This window comes from Podarcis tiliguerta (assembly GCF_965153285.1).
Source record: "Podarcis tiliguerta genome assembly, chromosome: 10".
Taxonomy (NCBI): domain Eukaryota; kingdom Metazoa; phylum Chordata; class Lepidosauria; order Squamata; family Lacertidae; genus Podarcis; species Podarcis tiliguerta.
The window spans coordinates 4,715,245-4,739,686 of record NC_139543.1 but is presented as its reverse complement, the minus strand read 5'-3'; the positions used below and the strand labels follow the sequence as shown (position 1 = coordinate 4,739,686).

The window sequence follows — 24,442 nt, the reverse complement described above, 5'->3', positions numbered from 1 at the left end:
CTGATCGCCGAAGAATTGATGCTTTTGAATTATGAGTCCCATGGACTGCAAGACCTCTCCATTCTGAAGGAAATCAGCTCTGAGTGCTCACTGGAAGGACAGGTCCTGAAGCTGAGGCTCCAGTACTTTTGCCCCCTCATGAGAAGGGAAGACCCCCTGGAAAAGACCCTGTTGTTGGGAAAGATGGAGGGCACAAGGAGAAGGGGATGACAGAAGACGAGATGGTTGGACAGCACAGTGTTCTCGAAGCTACCAGCGTGAGTTTGACCAAACTGCGGGAGGCAGTGGAAGACAGGAGTGCCTGGCGTGCTCTGGTTCATGGGGTCACGAAGAGTTGGACAAGACTAAATGACTAAACAACAACAACAAAGATAATATGGTGCCAGATGTCATGGACTTCAACTCCCATCAGCCTCAGCAAGCATGGCCAACGTTCAGGAATGATGGGAGATGTAGTAACAACATTGGATGGTCTCTGCATACATGGATTTCCAGGAGCCAGAATGGATCTGCTCTGCTTACCTCATCTCAGTGCCTGCTATGGCTGCATACAGTTTCCATTTAGGGTGCTTTTAGAGATTGTGCTTGATGTCTTCATAAAACTTTTGCAAGGGTTAGGGTTAAATTAAATTATTAAATTATAAAAGATATTCTTCTGCTCTAGGAAGAGGTGCAAATGGGGACACTGGGGGCTGGACGCAGCCCTGGTTCAACTCTTACCTCCACCATCAACTTAGTAGGTGGCCAAAGGCAAGCTGCTACCTCAGGAAAGCTGCCTCACTCACCCGCATCTGCAATAATCATATCGACTTACCTTTCACGATTATTGGAAGGCAGGGATTGCCAGTGTGGTGGCGCAAGTGCACCCACAGAGTCCTTCACTGGCATTTGCCTGGTCCCCTCCCCTGCGGAAATGTGACTTTTAAAAAAAAGGGGTATGGTGGGGGGGGCTCTGTCCCTCTTTCCCTCCCTCCTCTGATGCCCTCTTGCCTCCCCAAGGCTTGCACAGCTGTTTCTTGTAGCAGCCCTGGCTATAAGTAATGCAGGTGAAGGAGAGGAACCTCTCTTTGGGGCAGGGTGGGCAGCTCAGAGACCAGGGACGGCAGCAGCAGTTGCCCAGAGGACTCCCAAGGAGAAGGGAGAGGAGAGAAGGCTGATGGAACACACCACAAGGGAGGACATTCGAAAAAGGGTGAGAGGCTACTAGGCAGGCAAGGAGTGACATAACTGGGCTCCTGAACCCCACAGGGGTGACGCAAAAAGAATGCAGTTGGTCAAGGGAACCATGGACGCAAAAAAGTTGAAAACATCTGGATTAGGCTTTGGAGTGTGCCTGGCTGCCGTCTCCGTGTTTCTGGTGCCCATAATAGTCTGTCCCGTTGCAAACATGCCCACTGTCCCCCAAAGCTTGGTAGCCCTTGCTGTAAGGAATACAACTAGATCAGTCATAGGCAAACTCGGCCCTCCAGATGTTCTGGGACTACAACTCCCATCATCCCCAACAGGACCAGTGGTCAGGGATGATGGCAGTTGTAGTCCCAAAACATCTGGAGGGCCAAGTTTGCCTATGCCTGAACTAGATCATGCATGTAATTGTTGGAATTGTTATTGATCTTTCCTCTGCGGAGGTTTCTAGGAATTTCTCCACACTTCAGCAACCCAGTGAAGAGCTTAGCCTTTGTTAGTATGTGTCTCTCCTCCCTTTCCTCAGGGCAGAATGGGAACCATATTAAAGCAGAATCTTCTCTGTGGCTCTGAGGCATAAGGAGACTCCTCCTAAAAACCTTCAGGTAGGCAAAAGGTAAATGAGACTTCCCAGAATGTGATAATGTTTTCTGGGGAAGATGGGAGTTGTAGGTCAATGACATTATCTTTATTGTGTTGAGTTTCTGCACACCACTGTTGTAATGAAGTGGCATATAAACTGTTGAAATGAATAAATGAATAACATCTGGAGGACTCACGGTTTCCCCCACCTTGTATATAGGATTGTGGCCCTACCAGCTATGCTACACTAGCTCTGTTACATCACAATCTGCACTTCTACTCAGAGGTAAGTCCTATGGTATCAAGCAGGATTTACTTTCAAGCAAGTGTAAGCTGCAAAGTCCTGCATTTCGTAGTATACATTTTTTAAAGTGTGCACCTAAAGTGGTGATATGCAAAAGAGGAGACCTTTAGTAGCTGAGTGAAATGTAAAATGTCAGAAAATGCAGCTTGTTCTGGTGTCCTCTTTTGCATCTCACCACCTTATGTGCACCTAGAAGAGGGATAGCCAATGAGGTGCTGTCCAGACGTTCTTAGGGATGTTGGTAGTTACAATCTATCAGCATATGAAGGGCACCACCTTGGCTATTTCAGACCTAAAAATATAATATGTTACTGAAACACGCATGTTGGAAGCACATGCCAGGTTACTGTTTATTCATATGCATAATATAGCACATGTATTATATAAGTACGCTCAACACAGATCCAAAATCCACTATAATATGTTGTCAAGTGTACACAGAGATCCGAAATCAGCTGTAGAGTGCTGTCAAGCGTGGGTGGGTGTGTACACACTCACAGTGAGAGAGAAAGGGAGAGAGAGAGAGAGTCTGTGCTATTTTTCTAGAAAAAAGGGTGCTGGAACTCACCATGAATACCTGTATACCTGAAGGACCGTCTCCACCCCCATCATTCAGCCCGGACTCTGAGGTCCAGCGCTGAGAGCCTTCTGGCATTTCCCTCACTGCGAGAAGTGAAGACACAGGGAACCAGGCAGAGGGCCTTCTGGGTAATGGCGACCACCCTGTGGAATGCCCTCCCATCAGGTGTCAAGGAAATAAACAACTATCTGACTTTTAGAAGACATCTGAAGGCAACCCTGGTTAGGGAAGCTTTTAATATTTATTGTATTTTAATATTTTGTTGGAAGCCACCCAGAGTGGCTGGGGAAACCCAGCCAGATGGACGGGGTATAAATATTATTATTATTATTATTATTATTATTATTATTATTATTATTATTATTACCTCCTTTGTTCTCTTACAATGACAATGAGAGAGAGAGAGAGAGAGAGAGAGAGATGCAGACCTAAATTTGCTGCCACATAATGAAAGCCCATACATCAATATACCCTTTAAACAGATTTCATACATATGTATCCATGGGATCATGGCAAAAAGCCATCTTCTGGCTGCCTAACATCAGAACAGAACCAGCCCCCAATCCAGTTCATAATAATCCACCATCCATGTACATAACAGTAATATCATTTTGGGTAATAAAGCACAGAGATGAGTGCAGAAAATACACAGGGACTTGGGATCCCATCATGTTATCATACTAACTACTATTAGGCTGAGTGAGGCAGCTGCCTCGGGCACCCAAATCTGGGTGTCATTGAAGGCCAGCAGATAGACAGCTGTTTCATTTATTTTTGTTGTATGTTTTACTGCTGGGGAAGGGGAGTCGCACTGGGGTGATGATAGTGCTTGGTCTTGAGAACCAGAAGCAGCTCCAGAAGCAGCTCACTGAGTGCAGTGGAACAGCTGCACTAGTTTCCCATGAGCTGGGCTGGTGTTGCTTACTGGGTGGGAGAGGTGGAGGGGCCACGTGGCATGGAGGTTCGTGTAGCACCTTGGAAAAATGGGGGGGGGGGCAGCATCCGCAGGACTTCAAAATGTGCTTATAAAGCACATATAAAGATTTAACCTTTCCCACTCTCTCAAACCATAAGTCCTAGTTTAAGAGTACAAACCCACCTTTGGCGGCTGGTGTCCAATGGAGTAGGTAGAATGTAAGGCAGGAGGTCAACAGCAGGTGGAGCCAGAGTGAGTGGCAGCCTATGTGACATGATTTTTCATGACTATTTAGTCCTAGAGTTACTCGTGCATAGCTGGAAGGGGGGGGGGGTGTCTCATAATCATTAGAGAAAGTGTGTTTATACAAAAAGCAACCCAAACCATTCCTTTGGGTTTTCAAATCATGCAATGCTCTTCTGCAGTTTGGCTCAAGCAATAAGTTAACTAAGGAAGAAGATGCATAAAAGCAATCATGTTAATACAGAGGCCATGCCTGTGGCAACTAATGATGAAGGAAAGTTCCTGAATGCATCAGGTTTGTGACTCCAGTGTAATGCTTTAGAAAAAAAAGCTGAGTTTGTGCCATTTTAGTTTCCAGAAAATTTGCTGTGTCAGTTTCTTGCAGCAAAACCAGCAACATATCTCATGACACGTTGAAAGCAAGCCCATTCACTAGAGCTTAAGCTTTTGTGGAGAACACTTTGATGGAGAGTGGACTGTATCTTATACATCCATTGAAGAGGACACAGGAGCTTATGCCATAACAAATATGTATTTATAAAGATCCAGGCTTTTGGCCTATCATAATAATTTAATAATAATAATTTATTATTTATACCCTGCCCATCTGGCTGGGTTTCTCCAGCCACTCTGGGCGGCTTCCAACAGAATATTAAAATACAATAATTTATTAAACATTAAAAGCTTCCCTAAAAACAGAAGAGAGTGTATCCATAAAAATATTGTTCTATATGTGGTCCTGACTTTTGAAGAAATGTAGAAGCTTGCAAAATCAATGTCAAAACATGGCAGTGGGAAAAAAAGAAAAGATACCAAGAGACTTGGAATGTCAAATGAGGGCTGCACTGTTTTCTACATCTGAAATGAATTATAAACAACTTAGTATCGTGGCAAAAAGAATGAAGGATACTGTTATTGGGGGCGGGGGTGGGAGAGTTGAGACCCTTCTAACCCCTGGACCCAGAAGTGTTAAAATATAAGATAGGCTGGCTTCCTGTGCTGAGGTAGGTGATTGCCTGGGTGACGGGCCACTAAGAGAACAAAAGCTCATTGGAAGACAGCAAATGGGTGGGTCCCCCCCTCCCTGAACAGACAAAGCCAGAGTTTGAAGGGGAGTTTTGCAGGAATGGGACCGCGAAACAAAGCAGCAAGTTGGAAAACCAGAGAGGCAGAACAATGGCTTATTTCTGCTTGAATCCAAGGCTGTGGCTATGTGAAAACAATACATTTTTGGGGTCTTGATGCTGTGAGGCCCTCCATCATAGGCCCAGGTTGTATATATGTGTAAATAAACCATGTATCATAAAGGCACCACAGCCTCCACTGCCCCTCATTCCAAAATATTCATTTGAATGCAAAGCAGCGTAGAAATGCAATAAATCAAATCAATTCTATCAAATCAAAAGGAAACACGAGTCCTGGGAAAGCGCCAGGAACCCCTGGAGTATCACACCGCTTGGAGGGTGGCGTGGCGTGCGACCGTATTCCTTAACTGTGGGAGAAAATACACTGTGTAAACTAGGTACTAAACTCCTTCGGGAGGAAGGACAGGATATAAATCGCATAAACAAATACATTCATAAATAGACTTCCTGCGCATGAAAAGAACACAGAACATAAAACGTGCTACTGCCAGTGGGAGGAATTACAGCAATCATCGTCACAGGTAGGGAAGGGAGATTGGTTTGGTTCAGTCCACATTTAAAGGAAAACCTGCTTCATTTGTACTAACTGATACACAGGAAACTTTCAAAATTCATGTTGGTCTGAATTTTGCAATACAGTTCTCCTGTCAAGTAATGTGTGTGAATGGTGTGAATAAAGTAAAGCGTGTACAGAAATGCATACATTAGTGAAAATCGCCTGCAAAGATGCATTATATTTGGGGGAGGAAACTTTGTAAAAACATTTATGCAGTATTAGCAGAAATGGCATATAGAAATATATATTTTTGTAGATGTTGATGAATCATCAAAAATGTTGATGAATTTTCAAAAAAATTTTTTTGCAAACTGATGTGGAAATGTGGAGAACGGAACTTAAGAGTGGAAAATAAGAAACTGAAATAAACTAAAATGAATAAATTTGCCCATCCCTAGTCATAGTGGGGTTTGAAAACTAAATATTAACAGATGCTACAAGTTGAAAAGAAATATTGGAAAGACTGTTAGATGTTACCTTATATCTTGCTACCGGGGCCTCCAGTGACAGTGCTGGCTCCAGAAGGACCCATAGTTGTCAACTTTTCCCTTTTCTTGTGAGGAATCCTATTCGGAATAAGGGAATTGCCCTTTAAAAAAGGGAAACGTTGACTGCTATGGAAGGACCCAGGATGCAAACCTGGTCCTTCAAAGGGAGTGCAGCCCCCCCAGGGTAGGCAGTTGACCACCGTCTCGGGCATGGGAGCTACTCACCCCCTGTGCCTCTGTCTTGCCAGGATTCAAGCTCAGCTTGTTTCTCCTCATACATCTCACCACTGTGGCCAAGGCCCTGATCCAAGGACTGCACAGCCTCTGCTGATTCAGATGTTATGGAGAGACAGAGCTGAGTGTCATCAGCAGATTGAGAGCACCTTGTCCCCAGCCTCCTAATGACCACTCCCAGTGGGACTCATTATCTGCGTGTAGATTATCTGCGTGTAATTTGATCATGGTATGTGTGTGTGTGTGCAGGGGCGCCAACTTGAATAAAATATGGGGGGGGCAGGCAAGCCCCACCCCACATGATCACATGACGTAACACAGACACATCATTTGGATGGCAGTGCCCATTAACTTGCCCCCCTCAAATATTTTATGGGGGTGGGGATGAAGGGACCTTAGCCCTTAGGAGTTGGCTCCTATATGTGTACGAGAGAGAGAGTGGAGGGGGCAGGTTACAAATTTGTATTGGGAATGAAAAATATGGTCCCTGGTCTCTGCTCCACAGGTACCAGCAGCTTCTCTGACAAAATGCATGGACCACAGCATCGTACTTTGAGATGATGGGAGGCAGAGGTTTTTGTGTGCAATGGTGCTGTCTCCTCTTATTTTGTTGCCCAGGTAGCCATTTTGTGCACTGCACTTTTATTAAGATATGGGTATCAGCACTTCGGGACGCGGGTGGCGCTGTGGGTAAAACCTCAGCGCCTAGGACTTGCCGATCGTCAGGTCGGCGGTTCGAATCCCCGCGGCAGGGTGCGCTCCCGTAGCTCGGTCCCAGCGCCTGCCAACCTAGCAGTTCGAAACAGTGGCGTAGCGTGGGGGGTGCAGGGGGGGCCGGCCGCACCGGGTGCAACATCTGGGGGGGGGGGGCGCTCGCACTCGCAGCTCTCTGCCCCTACCTGGCTTACTCACTCTCTCTCACTGCAGTGCTGGCTGTGCAAATCCGATCCGAGCCGCCGGGTCGCCGCCCACTGTGGGGGGGTGTGCCAGGCGTGTGGTGTAGTGCGGAGAGAGAGCGAGGGACTATCTGGGGGAGGGACAGTGCAGCGGGGGGGGGCGCAAATTACTTGCCTTGCCCCAGGTTAGGGGGCACAAATTACTTGCCTTGCCCCGGGTTAGGGGGCGCAAATTACTTGCCTTGCCCCGGGTGCTGACAACCCACGCTACGCCACTGGTTCGAAAGCACCCCCGGGTGCAAGTAGATAAATAGGTACCGCTTTATAGTGGGAAGGTAAACGGTGTTTCCGTGTGCGGCTCTGGCTCGCCAGAGCAGCGATGTCACGCTGGCCACGTGACCCGGAAGTTTCTTCGGACAGCGCTGGCCACCGGCCTCTTTGAGTGAGATGGGCGCACAACCCTAGAGTCTGTCAAGACTGGCCCGTACGGGCACGGGTACCTTTACCTTATCAGCACTTCATTTCTTTTTCTCACCAGAAAAAGTTTCATATATGGGGTTAGATTTCTGAGGAGTCATTCACTTTCTCACTCTCTCACACACAAATCATCACTTGATACTGAAGTCACCAAGTGACTAACAGGCACAAGAGAATCAGGTTTAAGAGTTACACAGAGGGGGAAGTTGCACTCAGCGTGGGTTGGTCTGTTTTTCTCCAGTATTTGAAAACTCCGCCTGGTGAAATTCTACTTCCTATGGCACCTGGGGACCTGGACCTGGCCACCCTTGATTTAGCTAACCATGCTCTACTGCAAGTGTGGGGAAACTGGGCCCTCCCATCATCAAAGTTTCCTCACATCTGCTTTACTGGTTTAGGCTGTAACCCTAACCATGTCTACTCAGGCAAAACTTTTATTAAATTCAATGGGGCTTACTCCCAGGTAAGCAGGATTAGGCCTGCAGCCTTAAACATTTCTCTGTAAGCAGAAAAAAACAGAGAAGCCAGCTGATGTGCTCAAGTTGTTGCAGAGTTTGATCTTTCTGTAGATTTCTTGGAAGTGCAGCTGAGTAAAGCTTGATTAGCATTTGACCCAGATGGAGGAGGTTAAGTACTTGAGAAAGAAACTTTTAGGACACAGCTACTAGGCGAGCTGTAGTAGTCTGGTGATTGAAAGAGTGATATGTGCATTTCATGTCCTGCTAGGCCTGAGGTAAGGTAGGTACTTACTGTGATGCAAGGTCTGGAAAAGTACATCTCTCCACATAGAGGGGAAATGGCATTTTAGGAAAATACCAGCTATTAATAATATATTAAAACAAGCATTGTTTGGTGTATGATTTTGAAATTTATTAAGTAGGCCAAAGTAATTGATTTATCTCTTTGAATGCTAATGCTTTAGTAAATCTCTGTTAAAAGTAAAGCTTAACAAGAGTGATTTATTCAAAGCTTCATGCTATTTTTGAGCAGTAACATCTGGCAAACTGTTTGGTGAACGTTTTCCAGGAGGCTTCTGTGACACTTTTTTCTTCTTAGTAGATGTTGCCATTGGTTTAAGAACAGTATAGTTTTGGGTCCCCTCCCCACTTTCCCCTAAGTTTTGTTCTGCTTTTGCTGTGCTTGTGTGGGTATCATGCCCACATCTTGTTTCCATAATACAATTTCATAGTATTGTCTGGACACAGTGGTGGTTGACACACACTCTCACACATGTCAGAAATCTTGGGGAGAGTTCATCAAAGAGGCAGTTGTTTGTTCTCAAATTTTACTGGGAAAAATCTGTCTTGAGTAACTTTTGCTTTTTATCTAGTTAAAAGACAAAGTGGCTGGAGAGCAATTTCACAAGCTCTTTTATTTTTAGATGTGCATCTGAGATAAATTCCAAGGGTTCCAAGTAGACCTCTTTAAATTAATTGGCATAAATTAGTAATGTCTATTAATTCCAGTGGGTCTACTCTGAGTAGAATTTATGTGGCTACAATCCTGTGTGTGTGCCGCAAAGTAACTGATAATTGTCTATAGGCCTGCATAAAGTAACAAGGTTAAATGTCACTAAATGTTAGTTTTCATGAGCTTATCAAATGAGGTATAGGGATTAGAGTGGTCAACTTGCCACTAGATGTGGGGGGGGGGGGTAAATCTGATTCCGTTTGCCTTTTAATGTGAACCTACCAAATTCATGCTTCTGAAGCAATAAGTGACCTGAAATGCAGTAATCCTTTGAGTTCCCTGACCCCAGAGTGTGTATGAAAACAGAGCAGTGTTGTATAGTGGTTAGAGTGTCAGATTAGTACCTGGGAGAACGGGGTTCACATCCCCACTCAGCCATGAAACTCACTCTCAGCCTAACCTACCTCACAGGGTTGTTGGAAAGATATAAGTGCAAAAAACCCCTAAGTAATAAATAGAAACGTGTACTAGGGGAAAATGTGAAAGGCGCTTGTAAAAATGGATTACATTAGGAAAAATTGCTAGGCAAAAGGGCATTTAAAAATGTGCCTTTTATGAGTAAAGGACACAGTTTCATGCAAATTTCACCCACCCTCAAACTAAAGCGGAAATGTTAATAACAGGACATAGAATTGGAAAAAAAGGAGAAAATGAAATAGACTTACCGAGACAGTCCTCATTACAGTCTCCTTTCCTTTAGAAAAGTTTCTTTAGGGAGGGAACAGCTGAGACTGGAGAAGTTGCAGAGGTGCACAAATAAAATATTGAATAATACTGAATATTGAATAAAATATTGTGGGTGGGGGCAGGCCTGGCTCCCTCGGATATTTTATTGGGGGCTGAAGGGACCTTGGCCTTAAGAGTTGGCTCCTATGAGAAGTTGTAATGGGGGTGTAAGACCTCCTCACCTGCTCTTTCTTTATTCCATTAGCAAATTGATATTAAGCTTGAGAACGTTCTAAATGTAATTCCCCCCCATCATGAAGACTGAGGTTGGGCAGGGACAGAAAAGCCCTGGGACTCTTTAATATGTACATTTGCAGACAGTTTACCCCTTAGAGGCTGCTTCTAAGTCCCTTTATCAAAATCTGCAAAGTTATCAGGGGAGTGTTAAGCTCGCAAATAAGCAGAAATACCATGTAAAACAGCTGTGTCTCTTGAACAACATGTGGTGGGAAGGGAGAGAAAAAATGTTTGCTGAACACCTTTTCCTGGTTTTTCTTTTCTTGATCAGCACATGAGCTGTGTCACGGATGGGAGGAAAACCGCTCCATAAATGCAAGAAACTTATTAAAAGGCTTATGCAATATACTTCTGGTACAGCGGACTTCCTGAGAACGGTGCCTGTCGATACGATTTAACGATTATCTGCCTGAGACTTTCCAGTAGTTATTTTGGTCGTGCCTCCCCCCTAGTCCTGACTGATTTGCCCTAACCGGGCCACTAGTTACAGGAAGGGATAAGAAAATGCAAGATGTAACTAGGAGAACAAGAGGAACAAAACAGAAGGTTTTTGAAGCTGCAATGGTAAACAAAAAAGAGGAATTAAGATGCAATTCAAGCTTTGATTTATGAGCCTGAGTCATCCTTAATCTTGCTTGTCATGTGCTTCTCCTGTTAACATTCAGTGTACTCTAGTGAACTTCCAGTCTAAGGAATTGGAACTTTGTCCCCATTTCTGCAGATGTACAGGTCTTCGTGGATTTCACGGACGCTTACAGGGGGATTGGACAAATTCAGGAAGAGAGCTCTATCAAAGGCCATTAGATTTTTTTTTTATGGTGTGAAGGGAGTGTTCATATTCTCTTAATTTCACTTTAGACAAAATTTGGCAATTCTACTGTTGGGGAGAACCCTTGAACTCAAATCGTATAGCTCAGCTTTGAACGCTGTTGTACCCATTAACACAAAGCAAGATTGGGAGCATAATATCCAGTGCTATTTTTCTAGAAAAAGAGGTGCCGGAACTCACTGTGACACCCCCCCCCCCCGTTCTCTTAGAATGGCAATGGTGCCCACCTGAGAGGGGCCAGAATTCAGTTCTGTCGAGTTCTGTCTGAAGAAAAAAAAAGCTCTGATAATAACTGTAGGTGAAGTGATCTGGGAAGGGTTAAGACTCCTGTGGTGAACCTAGGTGTCCCTTCTCGTCATGTTTATTTGGATGGGGAAACTCTGGTCCTTAGATGGTTGGCCTGTGTAAGAACCCTGAATGTCCGGAGCATTTCTTTATTAACCCACAAGGTCAGGAGGGATGGAACATCATTGTGAAACTTGGCATTTGTAGGCAATGTAAGTTGGGGAGTTTTCTTCGCATGCCTGGGCAATGCTTGTAGGCTTGTGGTTGACACTAGCATATTTTGTGTGCAAGAGCAGCAAATGTGATGCTGTGGTCAAAGATAAAGAAAAGAAAAGCACTTTTGATATGCTTAGGTGACTGAACATGTGGATGGGAGAACTCTGTTGAGAGGGCCAGTGGGTGTGAAAGATGAACGCCGCCCATGAAGTGGCTTGAAAGGAGCCAGGGCTGTGCTGCCACACCTTTGGAAAACACATCACAAGGTGGGAAATGATGTGTATGGTTTGAGCCCTCTGAGGCTCCAGTGCAAATAAAATGAGTTTCTGTGGGCAGGAAGGAGGCCAGCTTATGTGGGAGTTCATGCCGTTCGAGTCAGGCAAGCTCTGCTCCAGCCAGCTGCAAAACATTAGCTTCTTGTTAAATGACAGGCCAAGCAAATGCCTTCACTTCTGGTTTGGGGGAAAAATGATAATGAGGCATTGGGAGTACAGGGGAAGAGACACGTGGCCTTACTAACTGTGAAACCCTTTTCAGTTTTCAAGTTTTGCTTTCCCCCTCAAGAAGCAGCCTTGAAAGACGTCACTCTCTTGCAGCGGAATGTGCACATTTTGCATGGGGTGTGTGTGTGTGGAGAGAATGAATGGCCTTCATTCGGGAATGGAAAGGCAAAGCTTTTTTTTCAAAAGCAGACTGCTGTTTCCTTGCTGAATGACAAGAGGTGGTGGATCCAGAAGGCAGTGCTGTGAGTCAAACTAAATATGACTTCAAGTGCCGTTTTATATTGTAATTTTATGGTGTGATTCATGTTGAGATCTACGGATGGAGGGTGGTATACAATTTTAATAAAATAAAATGAATAAAATTTTAAGCAGCTTCTGCAAGACTACCTAAATCAAGTTCTCCAGCTTTTTTAAACAGCCAGGGGCCTGGGAACAAGGTGTAAAAGGAGGAAATCAGCACTTCCTGTTTCCCCGTGCTTTCTAGGTACAGTTCTGATCGCTTTTCAGTTTGCCCCACTGCTTTCCCCAGGAAAACCCACTGTTTACCGCTGAATTGGAATAAACATCAATCTGCAGAAATACAATTGCCCACTTTTTAAACTCAACAGCAGCCTGAAGTACAGAAAGCCAGCAAAGCTTTTCCTGGCTTGGTCTTCAAGAAACCAGACTCCTGCAGCCTCTCTGGTTGGATGTTGTTGGACCTCAGCTCCTGTCAGCTCCAGGCAGAATGGCCAACAGTAGGAACCACAGTTCCAAATGTCTGGGGAGCTGCTGTACTCTGTGGGGTTATGGGCTGAAGACGTAGGGGTGGGACTAGTAAATTGGTACGCCTCTGCTCGGATGCATCTCTTCTTCTTCTGCGATCATTTAGCTGAATAAGATTTGTCTTCCGTAAACTCGGTTTTAAAAGTGAGTCCGTAAGTGACTGTGGAGGCCAATTCTGGATCCACACGTCCTTCCACAGAGGGGACATGGGTTTCTGGGCGGGAGTTGACCAGGTTTTGCCAAACGTGCCTTCCTCTTAGTTCGTTTTTCCCTTTCATCCTGAGTTTGAGCGTCTTCAAAACCCATGACACCTTTGGTAAAGGCTGTTCTCCAATTGGAGCACTCGCAGATCAGTGTTTCCCAGTTGTCAGTGTTTATCCTACATTTTTTTAGATTTGCCTTGAGAGAGTCTTTAAACTTCTTTTGTTGACCATCAGCATTACACTTTCCATTTTTAAGTTCGGAATAGAGTAGTTGCTTTGGAAGACGATAATCAGGCATCCACACAACATGACAAGTCCAATGATGTTGATGTTGAAGGATTGCTGCTTCGACACTGGTGATCTTTGCTTCTTCTAGTACACTGGCATTAGTTCGCCTGTCTTCCCAGGTGATGTGTAAAACTTTTTGGAGACACCGTTGATGGAATCTTTCATGGAGTTGGAGATGGTGTTTATAAGTGGTCCACGTTTCACAAGCATACAGTAAGGTTGCATCTACCGCTAGCTAGCAAGAGTGGCTGTGGATGAAGTCCTTTGATGGGAGATCTGTGACTGACAGCAGGCACATGGCTCAAATGTTAAACACAGTGCTTTTCTTCTAGAAAAAGAGGTGCTGGTACTGCGTACCCTTGAGGACCCCCACAGAAAAGCAGTGGTTAAACCCTACTTATTTCACTGTGTTTGTTTCTGTTTTCCCTATTCAAAAGGACTCTGTCTCTACCAAACAAAATTCTCTCCTTTGGATGCAATCCAAGATGTTGCAGGACTTTTCCTGACCATATTCTAAGGCCTGCTAAATGAGCATATTCAATTTCTGTATAATTTAAAGATTTATTGGAACAAACAACCGAGCCTTAAAATGCTACCCAGCTGTTGCCAATGAGGACTCTCTCTCAGGCGTCTAAACTGCATGGTGTTCTGCATGGATAAGTGCTGGATAAGGTTTCCGAACTTGTGTACAGGTTAACTTATAAAATTCTTGCGCTGAAATACCTTTCTCTCTGCGTGTAGGCATTAATATCAAACCTGTATACAGAACATAATGGCTGCTCAGGTGGGGACCCATCCTACTGGGGAGAAAGGGGGCAGGCTTCTGGTTTTCCCCAATTCTGTTGGAGCCACTGCAACAGACCAGGTAGGCACTGACAATGCACCCTCTTGTGCTTGGGGTGGACTTCTCCTGCACTGGACTGCAAGACTTGTTTCTGGCCTGTCGTCTTATCCCCGTTCTGAGTGCCATCATTTTCTTCATTGGCATTTTGGGGCCACAAGGATATCATTAGGGATGGCAGGGAAGTTGATTCAGTTCCCCTTTAAAGATTAGCCTACCTAATTCACATTTTCTGAAACAATATGCTAACTGAAATGCAGCCATTCTTTGACATTCGCTCTTCCTCTGTAAAAGTGCAAGCCAAGCCAAGTGTGCATAAAATGCATTTATTAGTGAGAATAACATACTGTTGCATCCAACCCGGTGTTTGAGTGGTGCAAGATTCTAGCAGTTCCAGGTGCTTACCCATGGTTCGTGTTTGCTTTGTAATGAGGTATAATGCAGACTATGGTGTCTTTATGATACATGACACATATATATTGTCAGGACTGGTCGTTGTCCTCTTCAGATCACCACACAAATGCTTCTAACTCTTCCCTGACATATATACAACCTGAGCTTATGATGGATGGGTTCACTGCATTTACACAGCCACCATCCTGGATTCCCTTGCTTGGGGAAACTGTTTTGTACTGCTGGTCTCAGGTGGTGTTCAGCCTCGGTTGGTGGTGGGGAGTCCAAGGAGATGAGTCTTCTCCTGTGTTGGGCCCCTGCCACACGTCAGGTTTTCTCAGCAGTTGGGTTCTGCTTGTGTGCAGGTGCAGGTTAAAGCCTCTCCTAATTGTTACACACCCAACCAACTAGAAGTGTGGTTAGGCACAGCGGTGTTCTGTTTGTCCTTCTACTTCAGCTTTCTGTTCTCAGCAAGAGAGGAAGATGAAAGTCAATGTGCATCATGCATTTTGGAATTTCTCCCATCTGTTTATTCCCTAAATCGAAGGGTGTGTGTGAAACCTTTTAACAACACTCCACAGGCGACTAGGTGTGGTCACCACATTGAACCAAAACTTTAGTGATGGATTTTATACTTTGGTAAGAAGGTAACAATTGAAATGATATGACACACACACACACACACACACACACACACACACACACAATATATATATATATATATATATTGAAGAGTCTACATTTAAAATACACTGAAATTTGAATGTAGTGGCAGGTTAATTCTCCCTCTGCTGACAGCTTTTTTTGGGAAGATCTACTCCTGCCTACTTCATACTGATTTGTTTAAGGGAGGTATCCTGTTGTGCCATTCTGAACTTGATGCAGATGCAGGGAACGTGCTGACGCCAAGCACCTGGTGACAAGCAGCTTTCTTTGTGTTCAGAAGCCATATCTCAAGACCCTCTAATAGGCTGCAGTTCCAGGCCCCATGAAACCATCTGCACTCCACCCTGTAAATGTGGCTTAAGCCATGTATCATGATTAAACAGGAAAATGTGGCAGTTATTTCTCTGTTCTCTTTCTTCAAGGTCTATTCTTTCTCTGTTCCGTATCAGCAAGGATGGTGGCAAGGAGAGTGATTGATTAGTTATTTCAAAGGCTTCCATTGTCCTCCAAGTGCCTTCTAGCACAATGCTCAAGGTTTCTTAGGAATTCGTCTTACAGCCATAGTTTTCACTGTGCAGTAAGATCTCTCCTCCCACCTGCCCCAGGCCACCTGAAGAGGAATGGGAAGAGATTTTAGACTGGAGGTAGTCGGCAGGATAGTCACCCTACTTTCCAGCAGGGCTTCAATGACTTTGACAGTTCACTGAACGATACAAGATTCAGTAGGTGACGTTCTTTCTTTGCATTGAGATTTGCAGTGCAATCCTATGAACATCTACTTTGAAGTAAACACAACTGAGTTCAGTAGTTCTCACTCCAAGGTAAGGCTGTAGAGATTTTCAGCCACAAATATAAGTTGAAAAGTTGTAGAAGGGCACAAGAGTCCTGCAAAAGAGTGAAAAGAAAAGGCTGGGGTCTTGGTCTTTGTGTCCAGTAGGTTTTATAGTTCAAAATAGACTGAGCACAACAAGCTATTTGAATATTTCCACGATTGTTGTTCAGTCAATTGACTGTAAATGAAGCCTATGCAAATTTGGTTAACTGCCTGCAATACTATGGCACCTCTCATATTTATATGATTACTTGAAGATTTTAAAAAATTGTTTTAAGCTCCATAAAATAAATAGTATTCAATCTTACTGTGTCAAGTCCAAAGTCACTGTACATTTGTATGTTGGCTGCCTGTAACTGTGACTGCAAGCCTCTCGCTTTTCTTCAGCCTTGGTCTTAAGTCAGTTCTCTTACCAATAAGTTCCTTATCAGTTCAATAGTCAGGTGCTTCTTAGATAGGGCTGGATGGTGTTGTCTTACAGAAGAATTGGTACATAACTCACCCAACTTAGTCAAGGAAGTCTTCTCGTGGAAAAAAAAGACCTTGGTACTCTGGTGGCTGATGAGGTGAGTTTAATTATTTTGCTTCTATAAACACATCAGTTGGATTACAGTCTTTAGCATTCACATGCAAGAGATCCCAGCGATTAAACCCTTACATTGACAGAGTGGAGAAAAAGCCTTTGAAGTTTTTTGGGATGGTGAAGGGGGGGGGGGAACGAGGAAGTTTCCAAATGCTTAAACAGGAATCAGTGACTTTTTCTAATGTTGCCATCTCTGGGGATGATAACAAGCTGGCTGTCACTGTCATTAGCCATCCTGGGCTGGATCCAGACACATCAAAGAAGCATTTCAGTTAAATGCGTTGTAAATTTAAACAGGGAAAACGGGTAGAGAAAAACCGGACTCCACAGCACCATCTGGTGGCACAATGTTATATCACATACACAACACATATACATTACTTTTTCTTTACCAATCTAGCTGAGTCTTTGATCTTGGCATTCCTTAGCTGTTCCTGAGTATTTTCCTGTCTTGTCCAAAGGCACATAATGGAAGACATTAAAACTCCTGACCCGTTTCCATTGGCTAAGGGGCAGCTATGTGTGCAGATGAGGGAGAAATTTGCACTTCTTCTAATTTTGCAATGTAGTTCTTCAGCCAAGTGATGTGCACACAAATGCCTGTACTACATTAAAGGTAAAGGTACCCCTGCCCGTATGGGCCAGTCTTGCCAGACTCTAGGGTTGTGCGCTCATCTCACTCTATAGGCCGGGAGCCAGCGCTGTCCGCAGACACTTCCGGGTCACGTGGCCAGCGTGACAAAGCTGCATCTGGTGAGCCAGCGCAGCACACGGAACGCTGTTTACCTTCCCACTGGTAAGCGGTCCCTATTTATCTACTTGCACCCGGGGGTGCTTTCGAACTGCTAGGTTGGCAGGCGCTGGGACCGAACGACGGGAGCTCACCCTGCCGCGGGGATTCGAACCGCCGACCATGCGATCGGCAAATCCTAGGCGCTGAGGTTTTGCCCACAGCGCCACCCGTGTCCCTGTGTACTACATTAAAGTGTGCATAAAAATGCATGCATTACTTTAAGTAAGACAAATCTATTTGACTAACTAGCATTGGTTTGCAAAAATGTATGCATTGGGCAAAATATCATGTGTATACAGGTAGAAATTTGGAATAAACTGCTGGTATTCCCCCCTACAGAGTCACACTTTAAACAAAAGTAGTATCACTAACTGATATGGAATTGTGGAGAACTGAACGTAAAATTGGGGGGGGGGGGAATGAGAAACTGAGAGAAACAAAAATGGACACATTTGCCCATTTCTAGCTACATTTAATGGGAAGATTGTGGGTATCATTAGCCCTTAGCACCTCAATAAATATAGAGATGTACCACCCTTATTCTGAGCTTCATGAGGTGCTGACTGCAGGGGAAAAGAGAGGCTACAACTTACTAGACAACCTACAGCTCAGCCCTAGATCACACTAGAGTTGCAGGTTGGTGGCATCAGGGGATCTTGTTATAATGTGTAGTTTGCTAGTTGTAGGTGGTTGTTTTGGCTAACTTGGAGCCCCTCAGATGTATTGGGACCAAAACTTCCATCAGTTCCATCCAGCATGACCATGGCACATAAATGCTGCAAGGGAGACAGTTATACCTGCTTCAAAAATTCAGTTTAATCTCTCTCTTTCAAAAGGCTGACTTAGGGCCAGTGAAGCACATTGTTCACATTTCCCTTTCCAATGTTTATGTATTAAAATGGAATGTAAAAACATTTAAAAATATGAGAGGGGTGTTGTATTGTTGCCCATTCTGCATGCTGGTTGTTTAGTGTTTCTCTTTTTATGAACTTCTGTATTCCTGCATTTCTCTGTTGAGAAGGCCATTGGGGCGCACGTTTGCAATAGCATTTGAAGACCTTTTGTCCTTGTAAGTTGTGGAGTCCTTGGGGCGATTATGGTTTAATACAGATTGCTTAATGGACATGACGTTGTGTACTCTAGGAACTGTTAGGATTCCACCCCAGTGCTTTGTTTTGTCCCTGCAAAAGTTTGTAAGACAGCAGTTCCCTTCTATTTAATGGACTGAATATTCTGACCTTCTTCCAGTTTCAGGGTTGCCAGGAACCATATCTGTCAGCTTCCAAGAACCTGGGTCTATTGTTTTATGTTATCATATGTTCCAGAGGGCAGAATATGTCATGGGAAATTTGTCCCAAATTATTTTTTATAAGGAAGCCTGCAGTTTAAAATCTTATACAGTGGTACCCTTGGGTTACAGACGCTTCAAGTTAGACTCCGCTAACCCAGAAATTGTACCTCTGGTTAAGAACTTTGCTTCAGGATGAGAACAGAAACCGCACGGCGGCAGCGGGAGGCCCCATTAGCTAAAGTGGTACCTCAGGTTAAGAACAGTTTCAGGTTAAGAACAGACTTTCGGAACGAATTAAGTTCTTAACCCGAGGTACCACTGTATAGCAACAACTTGTTGGGTCACAGCCATACTTGGATGTAGCCCATTACATTGTTCGGTGTTTTAAAACTAATTCACTACATCCCTTTGGGGAATTATATAACTTCTGTAATAGCCAATAATGTTTTGGATGGTTGGTGGAGAATTTTCCCCCAATCTGAGCCCTATGATCAGCTGCAGAGGCCTTGCTTGCAGACCTTGCATGGCGGGAACATGAAGTGAGGTCTTCTTCATGGTGGCTCTGTGGTAAAACAGAAACCTGTCAGAATGGAGATAGTTCAGTATCCAAGGATGCTAACTCTATAAAATAAAGGATAGAGGGGGATGTATTGGTGGTGATGGGTAACACTGTAAGTGAGAGGGCATGCAAACTAGAAAAATAACAGGAGTAGCTGACTCCACAGATCACTGTGGGTAGTAATTGTAGACCCCAAAAGAATTTTTTTTTACTGGAAACTTTTATTTCTAAAGAGGATCTCAAGCTGGAGAAAGAAAACAGGAAGTGAAACCGCTGTAAGGAGAAGTGACTTCAATTAACCTCACAGTTTGCAAAACAGAACTCTCCTGCCTTCCATGGTCAGGATGTTGGGAGGAGGTGCAGGGTTTTAATAAGCCTAATTAGCTCTGCCCCTAATAAAATTCAGCTCAGGTGTTCCCCAGGTTAGGTTGTGGTGATCTGCATCTCTCATTGGATCAGGGAAAGGGGCACAGCTCTAGTATTTTCTGTTCCATAGGCCTAGTAAACAGGTTATTTTTTTGTTTCTAAACTTGTGTATGTGTCTAATATATTTCTTTAAACATTTGTGCTCTTGCTTTAGGAGTTTAAAGGTTTGCAAATGTCAGGAGCTGGAGTCAATGGTAGATTAATCAAAGAGAAACACAGTGTCAATGAAGTTAACCAAAACAGTGCAGGCCTAGTGATCCCAGCAACTCAATGAGGCAGCTGCAAGGACAGAAGGTTTCTGCCTTCCCAGTGCTCCCTAAGGCTCCTTCCCTGGTTCCTTCCCCAGAAGCCTAAAGCTCCTTTGCTTGACTCTTTGCTCCACCGCCATCATTTTTCTGTGTGTTCTAGGAGACTAGTGGGGAGGGGAGCTTGTCACAGCAGCAGGAGAAGACCGCCTGGCTTCTTCAGCAACCTGCCTCATCTTTGCCTCTTTGCCCCCTCCTCTCCAGCTTCTGATTCCGGACTGCTCTCTGCCACAGTGTCTTCCTGCTCACTAAACCCTGTTACCTCTTCAGCTTCTGACACCTCCTCCTCCTAGTCTGCTCCCTCTTCTCCCTCTGACCATTCATTGTCATCCCACCACCAATCCCTTGGCTCTGAGCCTTTTCCCCCTGGGCATTCCCTTTGGGATTCCCCAGCTGGTGCCTCTCATCACTTCATCCAGCCTCTCCATGACAACAAAGGAGTGGTGTGTGTGTGTGTGTGTGTGTGTGTGATAGTGCATCTCATAGGTTTCCATTTACGTGGAATGTTTTCTACACTTATAGGGAGTCATAGCTTCTCCGCCATCCACTCACATGCTTATTAAATGACTCTAATTGAATAGATGCTTTTGGATCAATCCACATTGGGATTTAACATAAGTTATCAAATGGGCTGAAATGCAATGGTTAGTTTTAATTAGAAATGCAAATAATCTGGGGTCTCAAAGCCTATACCTATTGCGCAGGGTTGAGATGACAGTTGAATGGAGGGTAAAAGCTCACCTCCAAACCCACGTTGGGGGCAAAACCCCTCCAAAGCCATACCATTCAAGGGAATCTTTTTGGGGGTGTCATAAGAGGGGAGAGGAATCCTAAAATGGGGCACGACTTATGGTGAAAGGGGGTCAGCTGTCACTTTTAGTTTGTGATGGACGCATACCTATCATGTTTTCTTCATTTGGGTCCATAAATACTTTAGTTAGGTAACAGGTTCTGCCAAACTTATATAAATGTTTGCATAACTGCCTGAAATTATCTGAAATAGAGGACTTCTGCTGAACCTGATTATTACCTAAGAGTGAAGGAACTTCCAGATGAGCAAGGATGATTTCTGTTAGCTGATATGCCTGGCATTATCTGTCTGAACCAGAACTGCATGTCATGTGTCACATTCCTAGCAATTTCATTGGTCAACAAATAGACCTGAAGGGCTTATATCACCAATGTGGTGCATGAGGGGGGAAAGAGAAAGGACCAAGCAAGAGGGGACCTAAGACACTGTTCACATGTTCTGACCAGACCATTAACCTGTTTGGAGATTTGATCGATCTCTCAGCGAGGGCTGGAGAGTTGGTGAGACAGTCTTGTTTTGTAGTAGATATTCATGTAGATTGTGTGAGCAATGAAGGCTTTGAACTTTATTGCTGAATGAAGTATTCCCTTGGGCTGGAGGGTGCCTATTTCTGGGAGAAATATGTAAGATCTGCTGGAGGTGATATGATTTCCTGAGCTCTGCATTTGTGTACTAAGCATCTGCAGAAGAGGGGTGAGGTGTAGTGACCTGTCCACTTGCCTAAGACGGTTTGATGTTTTGAACAAATAATAATAATAATAATAATAATAATAATAATAATAATAATAATTAATAATAATATTATATTTATACCCCGCCTATCTGGCTGGGTTTCCCTGGTGATATATTGTATGCATCTTCTTTCTGCACATTAGATTGCAGAAGCTTTTCCAGCCAAGTTTATTAAGTAAACATTTAGGGAATAAGTGTTCTGTTTCATTAGCTGCTGCTTATTGAGTTTTGGCATTTGGTGGTTTTCTTTCGGTTTTTGGTTTAGCTGTTTAACAAAAGACTAAATAGTTTCTGGGCTGTATTCTCCCCCTGACAGAATCTCTCTCTTGCCTTCTCGCTTCGTCTGATATAGTATTATTTCATGAGATCAAATTTTGCTAGACCAAGAATGTTAGGGGTGGGGACGTGTTCCTCAATGTTATTGTCCCACTTAGCACATTTTCTCGTTCAAGAAGCATTGGCTTTCTGCTTCTACCCTTTCCTCTCCATCCGGTTTTCATTTTGCAAATTTCTGAACTTATGACTATGCCAGAGGACATGAAAGGGGTAAGAAAATGCTTCTGGCTTTTTGACTGGCTTTCCCCACTTGCTCATGTGTCAAAATGGAAATAAGATCCAGCTCACTCTTTCCATCTTGTTTTCTTCAGAAATTATCTATGCACATCATACATGTTTTCACACTTGTATAATGGTGAGTGTGCTCTTCTCCATATTTGAGGACTGTTTTACAGCCTAGGTTGGTTTCCTTAAGGGTGCCTGTAAAGTGTGGGCGGTAAAACGATGTTGCAAGCACACAAAAAAGCCTCTTCTGTATGTACGTGCACTGCATGGGCGCATGAGGAGGAAACGGGGAGTTTCCGACAAGCAGAGGCTTGTTGGCTAACAAAGGTTTTGCCGTGTCCGTGTGATGTATGAAACAATCCAAAAGATGGGGAATCTTGCAGTGAGGGCAGCAAATATTGTACCCAAATCACTTCAGCCAATTGTGTGGTGGCTGGATTGCAAGGAAAATTATCATATTTAGATTGGCATTACTTTAGCCCATAAAAAAAACAGGCAGTTAACCTAGTCACCTGCAGTGGTGAGAATTTGCTCCAGGTGACCAGGAAGAGCAGAGAGTTGGAGGTCTCCCTCCTTATCTTGAGGATGGTGCAAGTCCATGAAAATTTGTAGATTTAACTATGCATTCATTACCAGTAACTTTACTTGGATACTTGGACCTATTGCTCCATGATTTCTTAAAGATGAATGTTGTTAAGAGGCCTTATCGCGCCAGCACTTATCTGAATGTTTTTCTTATAAGTCTTCAGGCGCCTGATAAAGAATGCGGTTTGATTTTCTGCAGACCTCATTGAATCTGTTCCTTTTTCTTCTGAGCTTTTAATAACAAGCAATAATGCCTCTGTGTTGCTTTCTGTCACATGCTTGGAATTTGATGATTAAGAAGAGCCAAGTCAACATGTCTCAATGACCTCTTGAGAAATCTTGGCATGTCCTCCGATTATCATTCATTGCCACTTCAAGAAAACATCGACGGTGTTTCTGCTTCCCCAATGAGCTCCAAATTCTGACAAAGTGAAAAGGGCCTTGCAGCGTGGGCATACTGTCAACCGAGGGACTGCTGAATGGGTTTCTCCTTATGATCTCTTTAGGTTACTACAAATTGTTTTAGCTGTGGAAGCATTTTCTGGGAAGGAAAATGTTAAGTGGGGATAAGGCTAGTCACATTGGCTATGTCCTCCCTTCACTGTCAGAGGTCCCGTGTCTCCAAATACCCGTTGCTGTGGTCCACAAGTAGGAGAAAGACTGTTGAGCTTCCCGTTGGCCTCTGCTGGCCTCTGTTAGAACAGGATGCTGGACTAGATGGGCCTCTGCTCTTAGAGACCTAGTCAAAGCATTTCTTTTTCTTTGCCTGATTCATTATGCTGCTTGTCTGTGCTGAAAGCAATTCACAATTTAAAGTAACATAACTTTATATGGTCTAATACTGCTTGTCTGTGCTGAAAGCAATTCACAGTTTAAAGTAACATAACTTTATATGGTCTAATGGACAGAATACGGAATGAAATCTGGATGGGGAGAAAAGCTGCCTCAGGCACCGATTCTTGCCATGCAATGGCACATGACTCCAGCCAAAGTTCAAAGGCTGTTCAATACCCCCAATAAAAACACGTGTGTTGAATAGCTGTGGTTGATAACATATCTGTCATTATGGTCTATGTTAAAGAAATCAGCTTGGGGGAAAAGGTTCTTCCTTTTGCCAACACAGGTAAACAGCTCTTCCTTCTTGCTGAAGACATAGTACTTGCCCTCTTTAACTTGCTCCTGTATCCAGTAGGAATGGGCAAATCTACTAGTTTGCTTTCTTTTGTTTTCTTACCTTTCCAGTCTCAAATACAGCCTTTTCACGTTTCCACATCCATTTATTTTTTTAAAGTTCTCTGGAAGATTCACCAGCATTTTAGAGCAGTTTTCATCCTGTAAACATTTTGGTATGCAACTTTGCTCTAATCTTCGTATTTTTGCAAAACATGATGTATTTTTGTGTGCATGTCTGGAGAACTGCCTTGGAGAAGGGCAAATTTAAAGAGATTCAGTTTGCCTATTGTTTTGGAATGTGCACATTAGGTAGGTTTGCCTGTAAATAAAACCCGATTTGAATTTATCCACCATCCCTTGTAGCCACTCAAGTGTGTCAAAGCAGTGTCTGTAAGAAATACAGGTTCTCCAGACTATTAAGGGAATGTGGTCTGAACGTTGCCTAAAATCCCATATCTGCTGGTGGGAACTCTGTGGGAATGGCCTTGTTTGTTTTCACTTTGGGCTATTCTGTGGCAACTTGGATTCAACAGGAATAGGTTGCATGTAGAAACGTGTCTTGCATATTCAGAACGTTTTCCCATAGAACGGATTATTTTTATTTTAAAAAAAATGCTGGCTCTATTAGCACTTGATATGGGAGGGCTAGAAGCCTACCCTGCCTGCTCTTGACTGGGGATGGGCAAATAGGTCAATTTCTCATTTTTCTAGTCTTCAGTTTTCCACATTTCTGCATCAGCTTTGCAAATTGATTTTTAAAAAA

General features: G+C 43.9%; 2 protein-coding genes across 10 annotated transcripts in view; one reads left to right on the top strand and one right to left on the bottom strand.

The window, feature by feature from the left end:
* LOC310658166 (guanine nucleotide-binding protein G(t) subunit alpha-3) overlaps nt 1–6,337 on the bottom strand; it is a 48,982-nt gene extending 42,645 nt beyond the window's left edge. Inside the window, exons 1-2 of one of the 4 annotated variants that reach the window (XM_083399985.1) lie at nt 6,225–6,336; nt 6,004–6,077 (exon numbers count right to left, since the gene is read on the bottom strand). In XM_083399985.1, the coding sequence (XP_083256111.1) occupies nt 6,004–6,043 (40 nt within the window). In that variant the 5' untranslated portion in view covers nt 6,044–6,077; nt 6,225–6,336. Of the gene's footprint in view, nt 1–5,988 lie in introns of all 4 variants that reach the window. The other 3 variants (XM_083399987.1, XM_083399983.1, XM_083399986.1) reach the window with 3 other exon arrangements.
* Nucleotides 6,338–8,212: 1,875 nt separating this feature from the next.
* The window catches only part of CD36 (CD36 molecule (CD36 blood group)), a 67,811-nt gene continuing 51,581 nt past the window's right edge, over nt 8,213–24,442 (top strand). The window contains exon 1 of one of the 6 annotated variants that reach the window (XM_083399886.1): nt 8,213–8,344. The gene's annotated coding sequence lies outside the window, so the exon portion shown is untranslated. Of the gene's footprint in view, nt 8,345–12,096; nt 12,115–21,002; nt 21,129–24,442 lie in introns of those variants that run through there. The other 5 variants (XM_083399890.1, XM_083399891.1, XM_083399889.1 and 2 more) reach the window with 5 other exon arrangements.